The sequence below is a fragment of the Erpetoichthys calabaricus genome, chromosome 4, assembly GCF_900747795.2.
Source record: "Erpetoichthys calabaricus chromosome 4, fErpCal1.3, whole genome shotgun sequence".
NCBI classification, from domain to species: Eukaryota; Metazoa; Chordata; class Cladistia; order Polypteriformes; family Polypteridae; genus Erpetoichthys; species Erpetoichthys calabaricus.
In genome coordinates this window covers 191,486,814-191,506,673 of record NC_041397.2, presented here as the reverse complement: position 1 = coordinate 191,506,673, position 19,860 = coordinate 191,486,814, and the positions used below count along the sequence as shown (strand labels likewise).

The following is a 19,860-nucleotide window of genomic DNA, read 5'->3' as shown; positions in this document are numbered from 1 at the left end:
TGTATTAATTAAAAGACACAACAACATGACTTATCTATATATACAACATTGAATTTGGTGTCCATTTATATGTATATTTCAAGTTTGGCTGCACAGATTCTCATGAAATCTGGAGGATAACCAGGGAATAGTTTTCCTTATAGTGTATAAGGCATCTCGATAACCTGCAGAGGGTGTTGAGGGTGGAATGAGAGTCATAAAGTACTACAATGTGATCTGTCAACACAGAAACATCACCAGACAGGTTGCAGGAGGCCACTATTTTTGTTGCTGCTCCCATTGCCTGAGAAGGGGCCAAATTTTTCCTCAGAATTATTTATCACAGTTTGGGGTTTCAAACTTAGTCTCTCACCATTACATCACCATCACAACCTGGCCATCACATTTTTTTAATTGTATTTGAAGACTCGGCTAAACACTTCAAGTAGTTGTAGTCTCCTAATTGATATCATTGATCATATTTAGTCTTTTTATTTGAATTTTTATTAATTCATTTTCACTTTTTGAGATGTTTTCTGCAATCTTTTACAGTTGTTTTAGGCTCTAAGTATGATTTTATAGGTTAGAAAACACAGATCTAGCATTTGTTTGTAGATGTAGAATGTCTTTCATAATGTTAAAAATCATTTACGCCTTTCCGTAGCATGATCAGGCTTTTTGTTTTAGATTTCTTACAAATTCCCTTTGACCTCTAAAAATTACTTTGATCTTGTTACATTTAGAATTTAAATTAATTTAAATTTAAATTTTCACATCTCATCTGATGTATTATGTTGTAACAAGTAAGTTAAATTATTTTTCTAACTGTAAAAGTATAAAATGCAAGCAAGAAAACAAAAAAGGTTTTCTAGATATGAATGAAGTTCCCTGTAGCATGCAGCTGTTGTGCACAGAGCATAATAACAATTATTAAGTATTTACCTAACATTAACCTGACCTTACAGCTTCATTATCTGCAGATTATAACGATTCACTATCTCACTGTCACTAATTTAATCAATTAATTAAATTAAATTAAATTTATTTAATTTAATTAATTTAAATTTTAATTTACATTTGGGTTACATTCAGGGGTTACATCTCATGGTTACATTTATTTTGGTGCTTAGTAAGTTTTTAACAATGTTGAAAATATGTATCGTTCTCCTGTGAAGACATGTTTTTTAATGGGTGCCACCATTTTCAACAAGTATTTTTGGATGATAGCTTTTCTGTTGCAAGGCCAGCTAAACCTAGAAGTGTGTGGCACGATAATATTTACATAATATAAAGGTTGTGTCATGCACTCCCTGGTTCTTCTTGAAACACCAAACACCTTTGCATCTATTCTTTGTTGTTTTTGAATTCCTAGTTACAAATACTTTTGCTCTGATTTTTGACTATGACTTAACAATTTTTTCTTGTTTCTGGTTCAGCGTTAATTTTCATGTTTCAGGTACAAAACTTTCCAGCACATATTCCTGAGTACGATTCTTGAAATATGTCCCAGGCACAGTGTGGTTAACTATTAGTCTTATTGGTTCCGACACTTAGCTTGACATATCTGACTCAGTGACATCTCCTTATTCCAGTTTCTCTTAAAGCCGCTGCCACCTCATGTACTCAGTACATTCTGTGTTGCCATTATTGTTTACATTTGTATGTGGCTATTTGGTAAATCCTTTTGTTTACGAGTGTCTCGGTGCAAGGATCACCAGGGATACAGGTTGTGTGACGTCAGTTACACAATAGAATAAAGGTTGTGTCATGTATTTCCTCCTTATCTGAGTTCAGTGGATATAAACGAAACGTCTCGCTAGCGCATGCTTTGCTTTTCACATTTGCCTTATCATTGAGAAACCTTTGTGCTACAATTTCTTCACTACAATTCTGGTTACTGTTAGGGCTTTGTTAAAACATAAGAATGACTTTTCAGTACTGATTTTTGGCTCTTTGCTCCAACTAAGTTTTTTGTTCTGGTCCTTTCCACCTAATCTTCTGCCTCATTTTACTGAGGTACAATAGAAACAAACCTTTCCTACTTTAAATTTATGGAGAAGTTCTGAAATCATACCTAGGAAATAGTGGACAAAACAGCTAGTATCGTATATAGGCTACGTACTGTATATCAGCAGCAATGTGGTATGTTTACTAATACAGATCATCCAAAAGACATTTATAGTGGAAATTTTACATGTTGTACTGTTTTCATTGCCAGTTTTGTAGTGAAATTAACATTTAGGGTGACATTTACTGTTGAAAAACATGAAAAAACTGCAAGGCCATGTATTCTGTGACCTCTTTGACTCAAACAATTTTGTCATATGTTAAACAATTTGCGTCTCTTTCAGTAGACACCTTTAAGATAAGATATTCCACATAAAATAAATATAAAATCTGGCAAGTAAGTGCGGTTAAGAAATACTTTACAAGGCTCAATAGGAGCTAATACTATGTAATGCTAAGTTGTTTACATATTGGTCAGATTACATTATGTGTGGGGTCAAGGCTGGGGGCATGTCAAAAAACAGGGCCTGTTAAAGCCCAATGAGGCTTGCATGATTACGGGATATACAAAAAATAAATTGCTATTGTTATTGTTGTTGTTACTGAGGTTTGGATTTCGGAGTGAAATAGCGGTAAGCTTTTGTTTTCTAATACTGTTCAGATCCATATTTTTGTGTGTTTTGGGGTGTGACAGTCAGGGGCTTCCTGAGTCTTTAATCAAATAGTCTTGCACACTCTTGACTAAGGAACCATTTGATCATTCTTACATTCGTATACTCTAAGCAAAAATCCACCCATCCATCTTTTACACCCTGTTCATCGCGGGGTAGCTGGCCTAGCCCAACTGGGTACCAGGCAGGAACACCTGGACAGATACACTCACATACTGTATACCCCACTGGGGTCAATTTAGCAACAGCAATTCAACCAACCTGTAAGTCTTTGGATTGTAGGGGGAACTGGAATACCTACACTAGGACACATCAATGTAACACTGTCTAGAAAGGGATAATAAAGGTTTTTTTAAATTTATGCATATGTAAAAAAAACAGGCTCGTCAGTGCATGTAAATACACCACTAGAAATTTAATGAAGAGGAGGAAGGAAACATACTTTTTGGTAGCATAACCAATAATCCACACAAAAGGTGGTAGAAAAGGGAATAGTGTTGTGCTGAGAAGAAGCAGACTAAGGTTTGACAAAGATTGTGTAAAGAGGTGATCCACGATGTGGAAGGAAGAGATGACACCCAGAGGAAGGCCCCATAATAAATGATTAGATGTGGTGTTAGATGATAAGAAAAGTTTTGAATTTCACCTCGAAGGCTGCCCAGGAATGCTGAGAGTGGAGGAAGACAGTTTGGGGGCTAACAGTCTAATCTGTGTAAACCCAGAAAATTGCAATTAAAATGGTTTAAGTAATGGTAAGTGTGGTTATGCAGTAAGGCCTGCTTTCCTTTGAATAATATTTCCTTACAGGTCAGACTGTGTTCTGTTATGGAAATGTTTGCTCCATTCACTAGGGAATTATTCGTGAAGTGCATGCATTTCCATTATTCAAAACACAGGAACCTCCACAATACAGGCAGTAATTTAGTGGGGGACGTAATAGCAGGTGTTGAGTGTTACCTTGCTAATAAGACAAATTTTTCATTGTATTATTATGTACAGTATGTTAGTAGGAGACTGCAATGTGAGAACTGTACAAGACTTCTTCTTTCGAAAACAGCACAATGCATATATTGTATATTAAAACTGCAATATGGCCTACAGGCTAAGGAGTTTGCATTGCCATCTGAGGTTTGTAGGGTCAAAGTACATCACGTAGCAGCTGTGTAATCCTGAGAATATTACTTAACATGTGTATATTGTATTTATAACAATGCACAAGTTTTATTGTATTGTTTATTTAAGGTGCTTTGAAGTGGTGTGGGTATAGCATTATATGCTATAAACACTAACTGAATGAGATGCAATAAATGTTTGGTCCTCAAGCTATCTGTCGTCTATGTTAATGGATTTCACTTACAGTAATTATTTAGAACTGTAGCATAAGTCAAAGTCGGGGCTGCAGGCATTAGGTGGTGCTGCAGAGCAAAGAAAGGACAATTCAAGGTCCTGTCAAACAAAAAGAAACATGTCTTGGGCAGGGCCAAACAATCCTTTAAAGGATACCTCCTGTGAGTAAGGCCATTAGTGTCATAATCCGGTTTTGGGTGACTCATTATTAAGTTTTTTCTAACGTCTTGGCCGCTGTTTTTTGTAACAGTTGTTAGCACAGTTTACCAAATTTCTAGAGGAGTGGCCTCCTATGCCGTGACCTGTGGGTAATTGGTGAAACAAGATAAGAGGTTGGCTGAAGGCTCCTTCCTCTATTCCGATATGCAGATAAACAAAAACCTAAAATAAATTCTAATCACTAGTTTTGCTTCTCATGAGTTTTGCTTGGTTTGACCTCTTTCTCTGTTATTGACTTCGATTGTTTCTTGTTTGGAGCTGATCTAAATTTTTTAAAAATTTTGTTTTAGTTTCCTTTTACATGCGTATCTCTTGGTTTACCCTCCTTGGCAATGCAAATAGGAGGCCAACAGCTGGGGTACTCCACATTGATCCTGGCAGGCAGCAGTAGCTGCAGGTTTTTGTTCCAATTCTAAAAACCAAACTCTTCTGAGAAAATTAGCCACAAGGGATATGGCTTGACCTGGTATGTACGAAAACTTGTTGGAAAAGCATGCTTTTGTTCAAATTTATTTTGAATTCATATGAAATTTGCCTAGCAAGTTTAATATCAATTGCAAACATTACTATGGCATTGAGATATAATGCACCAGGAAGTGCTGCCGGAAGTATTCCCAGGGGCACCCGGAGTGCTTTCGGGGACTCTCTTGACACTTCCGCCACACTAGGAAGTGTCACCAAGGGGAGCACCTGGAGCTCATCCGAGTCAGTATATAAGGGACCACCTCCCTCCAGAAGCTGAGCCAGAGTTGGGAGGAAGGAGACGAAGCTTGTGAGGAAATCGGAAAGAGAAAGAAGAAAGAAAGAAAGAAAGAAAGAAAGAAAGAAAGAAAGAAAGAAAGAAAGAAAGAAAGGAGGAAAAGAGTGTTGGAGGAAGGCATTGTGGTGCGTAAAGGAGATAAAAAGAAGTGTTTTGGACATTCTGGTGTCTGTCTGTCTGTGGGTACGCATTCCACAATGGCGCCCAACGTGGGGCCCTCCTCCTGCTAAAAGGAGGGGATCCAGTTTTCAAAAAAATAATTTTGTGGAGGTTGCCCGCACAGTGGACGAAGACGCACGCCTACCGCGGCACGCATTCCTAGGCCTACAACTCCTGAAAACGCTCACCATGGACCACGTCTAACGGACGTCCAGCACAATGGGGAGGAAGAAGGGCAAAAACGCCCTGAAGGTAGCGACGCCTGTACCCCGCGTCGTCGTCGCGGATGCACGGGTCGGCGGAGCAACGGAAGAGGCCACACAGCCACAGCACGCTCAAGCAGACGGGATTCGGAGGTAAGCCTTGTGTATGATGGCGATACACTTGGCGGGGCTTACCCTGCGGTCTCCTGGCACAGGAGCTCTATGGCTCCCAGCCGGACGGGAAAACTGAACAAACTGTAAGTTCCGTGCTGGCTGATGTTTTGGTTTTGCTGGCGGCTGTACGAGAGCTGTAGGAAGCCCTTCGGCCCGTACAGTTGCTGTTTCAGGTCCTGCGCTTGATGCGAGAGGTGATCGATGGGCTGGAGAAGAAAACGGAGGCTTCCCTGACGACCATAAAGCAGTGGGGGGGGGGGGGTTTAGTACACCGTGGGATTCTCCAACCAGAGCGTTGATGTGGTGAGGGTAGGTATTACTAGCACCATAAAGGAATCGGGAAGCCCTAGCGAAGGGACCCGTGATGGCAGTGACCGGAGTCGAACAGCAGGGCGTCCCACAGTAGATCGGGGAATGAGTACTGAGCAAGCAGCGGGAGAAGAGACGGGGCACCCAAACCGCCCCGCTCCAAGAAGCTGCAACACTCGGAACCCGATCGAGAGGAGTGCAAACAGCACGGGGTCCCTCTTTGTCCCATAAGGGGATCCAGGCTGTTGCAGCACCCCAGAGTAACGGGTAACACTAAAAATGTGTTAGATTCAAAAGCCAGATACTCTGATGTTTAAAACCCTGAAAAGAAGTTTCAATTACTTTTAGAGGGCAGGGTGAAACTGTAAATTAAAATAAATAAATGCCAGATCATGACAATTTCCTTCTGTTATATTTGCAAGATGAATGTTCACATGGTTTAACCAGAGAATACCAGTAAGATGGAATCGATACACACATACAGTATTTATTCTTTGAATATTTAATTTAAGAGTAACAACGATGACACATTTTAATTAACAACCCAAACTCTGCTATAATTTATGCTGCTCAGTACACAACATTTATTTTTAAACATATATACATGTTCAAGTCTAAAGTACACAAATTCATTTTAGTTATATTTATGAATGGGGTTGTAAAGTTTTTTATAGTATATTCCGACTGCCTCAAACAACCAGTGTGCATGTGCCTTCAGTATTCTATTGGGTATTCTTTGTTCTTGTGGAGTCCTGTTTTCATTCATAAAACAAATAAAAAGAAAAAAAATACACTTAATAAAATGTGATTCTTCTGACCTATTTTACTGATCTGGCTTTATTATGTAGTAAATGTTTTGCCCAAATCTGTGGTGCTTGCCAGTGATGTTACTGATAATATGTTATACAAGTAGGTTTTTTTTTAATAGCTGCATGTCATAAACCTTCCTACATTTATCTGTTTAATCTATATTGCTCTACTACTACTACTTCCAAATTTGTTTTACTTAAATAAAATGGTCAATAAATAATTCAAACCATGAGAGATAATTGGTTACAGTGCTTCAGTGTCCTCACAGGTTGCGCAGTGGTAGTGCTGCTGCTTTGCAGTAAGGAGACTGTGGAAGATTGTGGGTTTGCTTCCCGGTTCCTCCCTGTGTGGATAGCGCTTTGAGTACTGAGAAAAGCGCTATATAAATGTAATGAATTATTATTATTATTCTGCACTCAGGGTATAATCCTACCTTGTGCCCATTGCTACTAGGCTAGGCTCCCACCACCTGCAATCCATACTGAGTAAAAGAGTTCAGAAAATAGTTCAACAGATGACTAAAAGCATTTAGTACAAAAACGACAATCTGTATAACTTAAAAAATAACTGCAAAAGATTATTGCAATAACTGAGTCATAAAATAAACAAGATGAATAGCTCTATTTACCATAATAGTAATATTACTAAAAGAGTTTATAATAAAACAGACAACTTCTTGTGTGCTGAGTTTCTGCTGTCCTTGACCTCCCCCCCATCCCAAACCACTTATTGACACATGAAGAGATAAGCATTTCAACTGCTGCTATTCCCTTTCTAAACACCAGCAAGAAAGAAATATGTTTTTTAAATGTATTTTGTTTGAATACTGACCAAGCCTCATGGGCCCTAAATCTCATCTATCTCCTCTCATGAAATGCTGACTCTCTCAAAAGGCTGATAATCAAGTATTTCAAACCATTAACCCTGCTTTGTCATAATCTGCTCTGCTCAGTCCACAAGCAGTTGTCCCTCTGATATTTTACCATCCTTCAAGCTGGACTCTTGTTTGTGAGCGAGCGCTCACACATCATTGGTTAAAATGCTGACAGTTAAGATTTGGCCTCCATACATGTCATCTTCAGGTTCATGGTTTATTTTCCTGCCATACTAGTTACACATTAACAGCACCTGAAATCAACATTTCCGAAGCCAATTAAAGTGAATCAGTTACTTATTCACAAAGTAACAGACATAAAAGGCATAAAAGAGTCAAAAATAAAAATAACAAGCAAACTGTGACAGGTTTTTTGGCAGTCAACCACTACCTTCTTTCAAATGATTCTCATATACTCTTTAGCAAAATAAAACATTCAAGCAATCATAATTAGAAGAGGTGCCCATGCCAAGTCCAAGGCGAGGATTTTCTTACTGATGTTAACTGTGCGTAACGTTTACCATTTGATGTAGCACCTAGATTTTGTGGCCCGATTGTTGTTTTAATTATTCATAGTCTCTCACTTGCTGTTGCAAAATTCCAAATGAGTCCATCTTTGACATACTCACTAATCCTTTAAATTCTGGTAGCTTCAGTCCTCTAAAGACCATAGAAATCCCTCATTTGTTATCTTAGGATGTTTTGGCTTCAAACGACGAGAGAATCTCTGCTTGGTATAGTGTTCTGAAAAAAAAAATCCACTGGTTAATGGTCACCAAAGGCAACTCAATCTACCTAATTCATTGTTTGAACATGTTATTCCAATATAGCACTGGAGGTTAGTAACTGATCCTACTCATATTTACTTGCACAAATCCAATTTGCAACTGTCGCTCAGCCTAACCTGCATGTCGATTCCCAGAATTCTGGGATACCTGGAGAAGATCCATGCAAAAATTGGGGGAACATGTGAACTTCATGAAAATAGTAACTATGCTGAGAAGCAACTCAAGTTCCTGGAGCCATCAGTTATCAGAACTAACAAAAAACCGTCATGTCACTCATGAAGCACAAAACACTACTTTTTTCTTGTGGTTATGACTTTAATCACACTTGTGCAGTCTTCTTTAGTTTGATATTTATTATTTACATTTACTTTAGTTGTCTGTCCCTGAAAAATTTTTCCCCCACTTAATAACCCTCAGGCTAGTGTTATTTTTAAGGCTAGAAGTGGTTTCTGGCTCTACTCACTTTTAAATAGCTAATTGTAACATATAAACAGGGATCTATTTTAAGACTGGTTCACAGAGTAAGTAAACTCTTTATAAGTATTTTTTTCAGGGTCATCTTTACTCCCAAACATTCATTACAGCCTTTCAGAGCTATTTTCTGTTAATGGGACTCTCTGTATAAAGAAAAGAATCTGACTCGCTGCAGTAGTAATACAAATGCAGCTGAAGAATAATTTTCTGATATATACATGTAGGACCCCAGTGAAAAGTTGCTCAGGGACCTGTCCTACTTTGTTTTATGCACCCACATCAGGGAATTTTTCGTCATTGACAATGTGGCACGGTGACACAGTAATCAGTGCTGCTGAGTGATGGATTCAGCTTTCTGGGTTTGAATCCCATTTTCGATAAGAGTTTACACATTTTCTCCATGTAACTCTACAAGCGTTCATTCACACAAATCCAATTTGCAGCTGTTATTCAGCCTAACCTGCATATCTCCAGATATTCCAGTTTTCCTCCAACATCCAAAAGAAGTGCATTGTGCAGACTGATGATTCAAAATGAGACCTGTATGAGTGGGCCCTGTGATGGACTTCCCACATGATGCAGCCAGGATAGGTTTTAAGCCCTCACAGCATTAGACTGGATTAAACGTGCATGAGAATCTTACAATATACAGTATATATATATATATCCCCCCTAGACCAGCTTAAGTGGGGCCTGAAAAATGAGTAAGTACAATACACATAAATCATAGCTTACTCTGTATTCTCCAACAAAAATGCTCAAAGGCAGTGAAAACTCCACACTTTGCTTTAGTTTCACTACACCTACTCCATCTTCCTGAAAGTAACCGACAGATACAAATTACCTCCTGGATTTTACCACAGACCATTTAGTTTGTGTTGGTGTGAAGTGCATATGTGAAAGTGTGTGATTTGTTTAATTAGATGAGAGTGCAGCAATCAGCAGACACTGGTTGAGGTTGTATTTAATATAAAGGAGAGTGGGTTTGCGATAGAAAAGGGTTAAGTTGTGTTTGTTATTTTGAAAAAGAAACTGAGTAAGAAGGATCACTGGGGAGAGAGGTAGCAGGAAGAAGGAAAGGACAGCATTGGTTTGGCTGACCATCTGTGCCAGACCAAGTGCTGTGTAGGCTCAGTGTAGGGGCTGCACTCTTGTTGACTGATGGTGGAGCTGACGAGAGAGTGAGAGAGCTGGCAGTTGGTTTAGAGGATGGGGGGCTCAAAATGTGGCAGAATTCAGAGAAGGGCAAGACACCCTTGAAGCTGCAGCAGCCGCTGGATGTAGTGATTCAGGTCTGCATGATGGATTGGGGATATGCAACGGGCCACATCTAAGAAGTTAGAGAAGGGCAAAGTGCCCTGTGAACTGCGGAAGCCATTAGTGGTGCAGTTCAGATTTGCATGGCTGATTGGGGATGCAATGGGCTTCGACGCTGAAGTTGAATTTGAATTTGAAAGGATGTAACAGTTTTACCTTTCTGCTTGGAGATTATAATTTATTTATTAAATCTCTTTATTTGTTTGCTCCCTAAAGACAGTGGCACATATGGATTTTAATTGATTATGTATTGGATTTAAAGTCTCACCTGTCTGCTCATTTGCCCTGGTCCATTCTCAGTACACAGCTATCAGTATCCCAGAGAAAGAAAGTTGCCCATGCCCATGTGGGCCTAAGGCATCACACTCCTCAAAAGAAAACTGCACCTAAAATTCTGGAGGAATACCCTCTCTATCTAGTATCAGAGAAGATGTTGAGCTGAGAGTTCCTTCTATACCTGGGCTTGACTGAATGAGCTACTATTATATTTGGAAGTGCCAGGCCCAGGGCCGGATTTATATGAAAAGAGGCCCTAGGCTATTCCACTTATGAGGCCCTTTCACCTTCCATTTTTAAGTTTGTAAATTACATGAGAGATAATAAAATTTTGCTAACAATTTGAATGTAGGCCCCTCTTGATCTTGAGGCCCTAGGGTTAGGGTTAGCCTAGTTAGCCTATAGGAAAATCCGGCCCTGGCCAGGCCACATCACAAACCATAAGAGAGAGAAGGACAAAATGCAGTTGCAAGATACCAACCATTTCATAGTCCACATGGTTTGTACTGTGGATAATAATTAAAATAGCTGAAGAAATACTGAAGAAGCTGGGAGATTTTCTTTGTTCATGCCCTATCTAACCACACAAAACACACACACACACACACACACACACACACACACACACACACACACAGACTGTCACATTGACTTGTGCAATGATCAGAAGCATCTTTATGTTATCTAGTTCTGCTCGACTCTTAGGTTTAATTTACACATTATTTTTTTATGTGAATTATGCTGTAAAGTGTTTTGTACCACTGCTTAAATAAGCATTAAAAAACTATCATTCTTTCAATTTGCATTTCAACAGTCTATAGCAGCATTTTAGTTTTATATGTTAAAGAATACACCTTTTTATTGTAATACAATTATGTTAATAATAGAACCAACAAAGATAACACTGTTTAATATTAACAAGATAACATTTTCAAATCTGCTTATTCTAATTCAGTCTTGAAGGGGGCTGTAAACTAACCCAGCAAACATCAGGTGCAAGATAGGAAACAGGCCAGGGGGAGGGATTAGTCCATTGTAGGGTCCACTCACAGAGGTCTAATTTTGAATCACAAATCAATCAAAAGCATTTGTTTTAGGTGTGGGAGGATAACTAGAATGCTTAAAACAATTCAATATACAGTGCATCCGGAAAGTATTCACAGCGCATCACTTTTTCCACATTTTGTTATGTTACAGCCTTATTCCAAAATGGATTAAATTCATTTTTTTCATCAGAATTCTACACACAACACCCCATAATGACAATGTGAAAAACGTTTACTTGAGGTTTTTGCAAATTTATTAAAAATAAAAAAATTGAGAAAGCACATGTACATAAGTATTCACAGCCTTTGCCATGAAGCTCAAAATTGAGCTCAGGTGCATCCTGTTTCCCCTGATCATCCTTGAGATGTTTCTGCAGCTTAATTGGAGTCCACCTGTGGTAAATTCAGTTGATTGAACATGATTTGGAAAGGCACACACCTGTCTATATAAGGTCCCACAGTTGACAGTTCATGTCAGAGCACAAACCAAGTATGAAGTCAAAGGAATTGTCTGTAGACCTCCGAGACAGGATTATCTTGAGGCACATACCTGGGGAAGGTTACAGAAAAATTTCTTCTGCTTTGAAGGTCCCAATGAGCACAGTGGCCTCTGTCATCCGTAAGTGGAAGAAGTTCGAACCACCAGGACTCTTCCTAGAGCTGGCCGGCCATCTAAACTGAGCGATCGGGGGAGAAGGGCCTTAGTCAGGGAGGTGACCAACAACCTGATGGTCACTCTGTCAGAGCTCCAGTCCAGAGGTCCTTTGTGGAGAGAGGAGAACCTTCCAGAAGGACAACCATCTCTGCAGCAATCCACCAATCAGGCCTGTATGGTAGAGTGGCCAGACGGAAGCCACTCCTTAGTAAAAGGCACATGGCAGCCCGCCTGGAGTTTGCCAAAAGGCACCTGAAGGACTCTCAGCACCATGAGAAAGAAAATTCTCTGGTCTGATGAGACAAAGATTGAACTCTTTAGTGTGAATGCCAGGTGTCACGTTTGGAGGAAACCTGGCACCATCCCTACAGTGAAGCATGGTGGTGGCAGCATCATGCTGTAGGGATGTTTTTCAGTGGCAGGAACTGGGAGACTAGTCAAGATAAAGGGAAAGATGACTGCAGCAATGTACAGAGACAACCTGGATGAAAACCTGCTCCAGAGCGCTCTTGACCTTAGACTGGGGCGACGGTTCATCTTTCAGCAGGACAACGACCCTAAGCACACAGCCAAGATATCAAAGGAGTGGCTTCAGGACAACTTTGTGAATGTCCTTGAGTGGCCCAGCCAGAGCCCAGACTTGAATCCGATTGAACATCTCTGGAGAGATCTTAAAATGGCTGTGCACCAACGCTTCCCATCCATCCTGATGGAGCTTGAGAGGTGCTGCAAAGAGGAATGGGTGAAACTGGCCAAGGATAGGTGTGCCAAGCTTGTGGCATCATATTCAAAAAGACTTGAGGCTGTAATTGCTGCCAAAGGTGCATCGACAAAGTATTGAGCAAAGGCTGTGAAAACTTATGTACATACTTATGTACATTTTTTTATTTTTAATAAATTTGCAAAAACCTCAAGTAAACTTTTTTCATGTTGTCATTATGGGGTGTTGTGCGCAGAATTCTGAGGAAAAAAATGAATTTAATCCATTTTGGAATAAGGCTGTAACATAACAAAAGGTGGAAAAAGTGATGCACTGTGAATACTTTCTGGATGCACTGTAAGTACATGGAGAAAACACAGACACAAAGACAGTGACTGGTGGGCAGGATTCAAAGCTAGGACACTGGATCAGCATGGACAGCAATGCTAATTACCATGCCAATCATACTTATAATTACTATTTTTAATTTTCATTCAGCTGGCTTAAACAAATAAAGATATGTAATATACATAACATGTTAGTGCTCGACAAGGAAGTACAATATAAGTTAAAAATAACAATGTTAGGTTGATCTTACAGATATTGTCTAGACTAGGAACATTGTAGGCAGCCATGAAGTTCAATCAATATTCAATATGTCACTGTGGCTTGTGTATTTAGTACTTTGTACTCATATACAGTACATAACCTTCTTATGAAATATTATTCTTTCACATGCTATATTTTATTTCTACTTATTATTTTTTACTACTTAATATTTCTTTTTATTATAATTTACTTCTTTTTGTTTTCATTATCCTTCTTTATAATTCTGTGAAAAGGTATTTCTTGGTCTCTGCCAGGAGAAATGCTGAAAAAGTTTTTTGTTTTTATTATGGATATTTTGTCATCACTAAGGCGGTATAGTAAGCAGAATGACCTTTCCATAAGACATTTCCCAGCATTGAACCTGGTCCATCTGTGGAGCTATCGGACAGTATATGGCAAATGGTTAGGAGTGGAAAAAGCTGTTCAGTATCTAATGAGTTGATCAAATGGTAGGAATTATAAGCAGTTTTGATATACTAGGTTAAGAATGAAGAGATGCATGAACAAGTAGTAGGCAGAAGCTCGTTCCAAACCTTGGCAGAAAAGAACTGTGGGGCTAAATAATTTTAGCTCATCTGAACAGAGGATGTGCCCTGTCAGTCACGTGCGACTAGGAGACAATTTATGGGCCCAAACAAGTGTGATTATCTGCCAGACCACGGGTTATTGCTGTCAGATAACACTTTCTCTCTTCCCTTCTCTGCAGACCATTAGAAGGAAATCCCACCTGACACTCCTGACATCACGTTCAGTCTCGGCACTCCTGACCTAACTTCCAGTCCCAGCTCTCCTGACATCATTTCCTCTCCAGACCATATATAAACGCTATACTGTTAGCCACAATTCCGTTCTGTATTGAGCTTTGTCTCAAAAGACCTTATTTACATATTTTTTCAAGTATACAGGGTGGCTATGCCAAACATTCTTTGTTGTATTTGTGATTTCAACCTCTATTAAGTAACCCAAAGCAAGCAGGAGCTTCCTTTTGTAGATGTACAGAGAAACTAGAAACTGAATAGAGAAGACCTGCAAGGACCAGTAGATTAAGATGAGAATTTAGAAGTGGATCATACTAGCAAACAGGAACATTAGAGAGGTCTAATAGCAGAAGTTCAACCAGCAGGGAAGTGCATTTGGTCAGCAGGAACAGACCAAAAGCCGAAACAAGGAGTTGATCGGCATAGGTAGTGTGCAAGGATCTCATCTAATTGATGAATTGAAAAAGAAGGAAAAAGATTTAGTCAGTAAAGAAAAATTTTAGTGGAAGGAGAAAGAATGAGAGAGAGAGAGAGAGAGAGAGAGAGAGAGAGAGAGAGAGAGAGAGAGAGAGAGAGAGAGAGAGAGAGAGACACATCCAAGATCACACAAGGGTCCTAATAGCGCTGTTCATGAGTGAATGACATTCTGGAAATCATAGCTGATTGATATAAAATGAATGATTGCACCTAACACCAATCATAACTCTGCATTATGTTGTAATCATATTCATTATACCTTATACAAGAGAAGAGTGCTGACATCATAAATGTACAATGTGGTGTAGGTTTAAGAACATGTTCTATTTGAAACACAATTTTTGTGATAATAAATCATAAATTAAAATATGAATGTTGGTTTATTTCTAATGTTACATAAAAATAATTCCTTCATGATTATGCCAGCTACGTTTTATGGAAACATTTCCTGCACATTTTAGTTAGACCAGTGGGAGGAGCTCTTCACCAAGGAAAGCAGATGGCTGTGTGTCTCAGGCAGTACTTTCTGTGCAAAGGGCCTGGTCTGCTCTTCTATCCTGTATTAGGATAAAGAAATTCATCTTTAATAAATTGTGATGAATTAACCAATTAACAAAACACTCTCAAATCCGTTTTATTCAATACAGGAAGGGGGATTAATCAATTAGTCACTACTTATTTTAGTTCACAAAGATGTCCCTTCACAGCACATGGATTAAAAATTAGAATGGAAGGCATCATCAGAGGAAAGCCATGATTTAAAAAGTTGAATGCCACTTGACCTGAAAATGAAAAAAAAAACACTGTACTTTTTATTTTTTAATGTGCTAGGGTGGCTAGTTGGACGGTTGGGAGACAAAGTCAGAGAGGCGAGATTGCGTTGATTTGGACATGTGCAGAGGAGAGATGCTGGGTATATTGGGAGAAGGATGCTAAGGATAGAGCTGCCAGGGAAGAGGAAAAGAGGAAGGCCTAAGAGAAGGTTTATGGATGTTTTGAGAGAGAACATGCAGGTGATGGGTGTAACAGAACAAGATGCAGAGGACAGAAAGATATGGAAGAAGATGATCCGCTGTGGCAACCCCTAATGGGAGCAGCCGAAAGAAGAAGAAGATGTGTATCCCACCAGTAAATGTACCCTTTAAAACAAGCCATGTTAACAGTGGGAAGGCTACAGATGTTTTTGATAAATTTGTATAGCGGGCTCTGATTGAGATAGCTCAATGAAAATTGAACTTTTACAGCAAATTTCCATTAATTTTAAGTATACCAAATTTCAACAAAATCGTTCCTCAAAGAGCTTTAGTATTACATGTGAATAGAGAGGCAGACTTGACAACAGCTATAGGTGTATAGACTTGTGAGCATCACTGTCGTAGGCGCCAAAGCATCATATCTAAGAAGTAATTTCCCATATTCTGATAATAGCTAAGCTACAATTTTTGTTTCTTCCATATTTCTGTGTGAAAAATATACCTTGATTTTATTTAATTTTTTACAGTCTGAAAATCACTTTCCCCTGCAATAAACACATTATATTGTGTTGAGCATCTTGTAGATAGATAGATAGATAGATAGATAGATAGATAGATAGATAGATAGATAGATAGATAGATACTTTATTAATCCCAAGGGGAAATTCACATACTCCAGCAGCACCTTACTGATACAAAAAACAATATTAAATTAAAGATTGATAAAAATGCAAGTAAAAACAGACAATAACTTTGTATAATGTTAATGTTTACACCCCCGGGTGGAATTGAAGAGTCGCATAGTTTGGGGGAGGAACGATCTTTTCAGTCTGTCAGTGGAGCAGGACAGTGACAGCAGTCTGTCGCTGAAGCTGCTCCTTTGTTTGGAGATGATACTGTTTAGAGGATGCAGTGGATTTTCCATAATTGATAGGAGCCTGCTGAGCGCCCGTCGCTCTGCCACAGATGTTAAACTGTCCAGCTCCATGCCAACAATAGAGCCTGCCTTCCTCACCACTTTGTCCAGGCGTGAGACATACATACATACAGCCATATCACAGGTGTATCAAGAATGGGCCACCACCTACAAATATCAAGCTGAGCTTTCAGACAGAACATTGGTAAAAAGGAGTTAGTGAAGGCAGATTATACACTACTTGTGCTCGTATGACTCATTTGGCCATTTCAAGGGGAATAGCAGTGATTTTGTGGTGAATAGCGTTCTTGAGGGCTTCAGGGTTTTGAGGTTGGTGTGTGTATACCTTCAACTTGAGATACCGGAGTATGACAGCCATCAGAGTGGCCAGACCAATAAAAGGTGAACCTACCTACATTGATCTGGCCAGTCCCAGTTCTGCACACCTCAGAGAGTGCCACCAGTGAAATGCAGAGTTTATGAAGCTCCTCCGACAGCAGAGGAAGATGATCATCATGCCAGAGAGACAAGATGTTCCACGCACCCACCTGGATGGGCCACCTCAAATTGGGACCCAAATGCTGCCGTGCAGTGGGAATATACAGTTTATATTTTTAATAATTGATTGAGATGTAACACTGTCTTCAACCCATATAATATAGCTGGTCTCACTACCGTCCTGTAGACCTTCCCTTTCAATCTTGCTGATATCCGTCTGTCACAAATTACTCCTGACACTCTTCTCCACCCATTCCACCCTGCCTGCACTCTCTTTTTCACTTCTCTTCCACAATCCCCATTAATTTGTACTGTTGATCCCAAGTATTTAAACTCATCCACCTTCGCCAACTCTACTCCCTGCATCCTCACCATTCCACTGACCTCCCTCTCATTTACACACATGTATTCTGTCTTGTTCCTACTGACCTTCATTCCTCTCCTCTCTAGAGCATATCTCCATCCACTAATTAATGGATCTAATTAGTAACACTATTATACATTCTTTAATTAATTAATTAAATTCTATAACATTCAAATTTTAGTACTTGTAACAATAGACCTAATACTGTATGTGCCATGAAAATATACTCAGTTTTTGATTGCCACCATAAACCTCAGTTTTTTTTCCCCTGAAAGGATGAATTCATGGACTCCTGTTTTTACCAGATTCTCATCCTTCAATTATCACATAACAACAGGAACTGGCATTCTCCAGGCAGGAATACACTGCATCCGGAAAGTATTCACAGCGCATCACTTTTTCCACATTTTATTATGTTACAGGCTTATTCCAAAATGGATTAAATTCATTTTTTTTATCAGAATTCTACACACAGCACCCCGTAATGACAACGTGAAAAAAGTTTACTTGAGGTTTTTGCAAATTTATTAAAAATAAAAAAATTGAGAAAGCACATGTACATAAGTATTCACAGCCTTTGCCATGAAGCTCAAAATTGAGCTCAGGTGCATCCTGTTTCCCCTGATCATCCTTGAGATGTTTCTGCAGCTTAATTGGAGTCCACCTGTGGTAAATTCAGTTGACTGGACATGATTTGGAAAGGCACATACCTGTCTATATAAGGTCCCACAGTTGACAGTTCATGTCAAGAGCACAAACCAAGCATGAAGTCAAAGAAATTGTCTGTAGACCTCCGAGACAGGATTGTCTCGAGGCACAAATCTGGGGAAGGTTACAGAAAAACTTCTGCTGCTTTGAAGGCTCCAATGAGCACAGTGGCCTCCATCATCCCTATGTGGAAGAAGTTCGAAACCACCAGGGGACTCATGTATAAACGGTGCGTACGCACAGAAATGTTGCGTACGAACGTTTCCACACTCAAATCGCGATGTATAAAACCTAAACTTGGCGTAAAGCCACGCACATTTCCACGGTACCTCATACCCTGGCGTACGCAATTTCTCCGCTCGGTTTTGCAGACTGGCAGCACCCAGCGTCAAAGCAGTGCTACTGTTCCTGTGTGGTCACCCTTTCTTTCTTAGACCCACATTCCTGACGCGGCTTTATAAATACACTGAGACTAACTGTATATTGTTTATTAGTGTAATGCATCTGATTGTAATTAACCTGTAGCAATATAATGGTCCAGGTAATAGCCATAGTATTCCAAATACCATAACTGCTTTAGCATTGTTACGCTCACTGCATCTTCTTCTTTCAGCTGCTCCCGTTAAGGGTTGCCACAGCGGATCATCTTTTTCCATATTACTCTCACTGCACCACTCGGAGTATTTATATCACTGTATCTGAGTGGGGAATCACAGCAGCAGCTGATCAGAAAGAGAATTATCGGTAAACAGTTTCAAGCACACACTACCTCAGCTACAACGCGTCAAAGCCTTTCCTGTACGGACCTCGCGTTTCAGAAACAGTTTCATCCCAAGAACTATAAACGCACTCAATCAGTCCATCAAGTGCTCCTTGTAGAACTGTTTGTACTTATAAGTACAATTACCCCACTGTAAACTTGCACTACAGTTATAATATTGCACAACCTGTGCCACTTTATAAAGCACGTATGATGACGATATCATTTTTAAGATGAAATGCAGCAAAATATGTTGCTTATAGTATAGAGATAAAACTTTAACTTCATTTAAATAATCTGTATTATTAATAATTAAACATGTGAGAACACGGTGCCGCAGCGCTAGCTAGTTCACGGATAGCTCCTGCCTTGATCTGTATTATTGCTGGTGCTGACGCAACACTGGAAGGATAGACGGATAGAATAATTAAACATGTACTACGAAGATATTTCAATGTTCCTTAAAAGTTCTGAATAATCGGCGTTCTAAGCTTACAGATGGCTTAACGTCTATTATAGAGCTGATTGTGTGGCGATTGGGTATTTGGAGAAAGAAAAGTAAGGACAGGAATTGGAGGTTAGTACGTTTGAAAGAGACAGTACTTCTGTAATAAATTATTTCATCGAAGGTCGCACATGGCGCAGTAAGCCTCTTGCACGAGATATGAACAATCACTGCGCCACCGTGTTCCCATGTTTAATAACATGCTTTCATTCCTGTCATCATGAAAAAGATATCACATATACATCTCAGTATTTTAATTATTCAGAGAGCTGTAATATCACGAATGTAATGGATTCTGTGTCCTGTCGGAGAAAAAGAAAGAACGGAAGCACGTAGTGATTCACACACATAGAGCACATAGAAGATCAAACACAGAACAAAGCATTTAACGTGCTACTTGAGAAATAAACGATTTTAAGATGAAGTTTATGATGTTCTACTTTAATGACAAAATAAACTATGTGATTAAAGTGGAAATTTCGAGATTAAAGTTGACATTTCGTGCTTTTTTTCCCACTGTGTG

The 19,860-nt window shown here is 39.3% G+C and overlaps 1 protein-coding gene across 2 annotated transcripts in view; it reads right to left on the bottom strand.

Moving 5' to 3' along the window:
• Window positions 1–6,141: 6,141 nt before the first annotated feature.
• The window catches only part of LOC114650453 (immunoglobulin-like domain-containing receptor 2), a 229,514-nt gene continuing 215,795 nt past the window's right edge, over window positions 6,142–19,860 (bottom strand). For both annotated transcript variants that reach the window (XM_028800096.2, XM_051926141.1), the window contains one exon: window positions 6,142–8,256. In XM_028800096.2, the coding sequence (XP_028655929.1) occupies window positions 8,221–8,256 (36 nt within the window). In that variant the 3' untranslated portion in view covers window positions 6,142–8,220. The remainder of the gene's footprint in view (window positions 8,257–19,860) is intronic.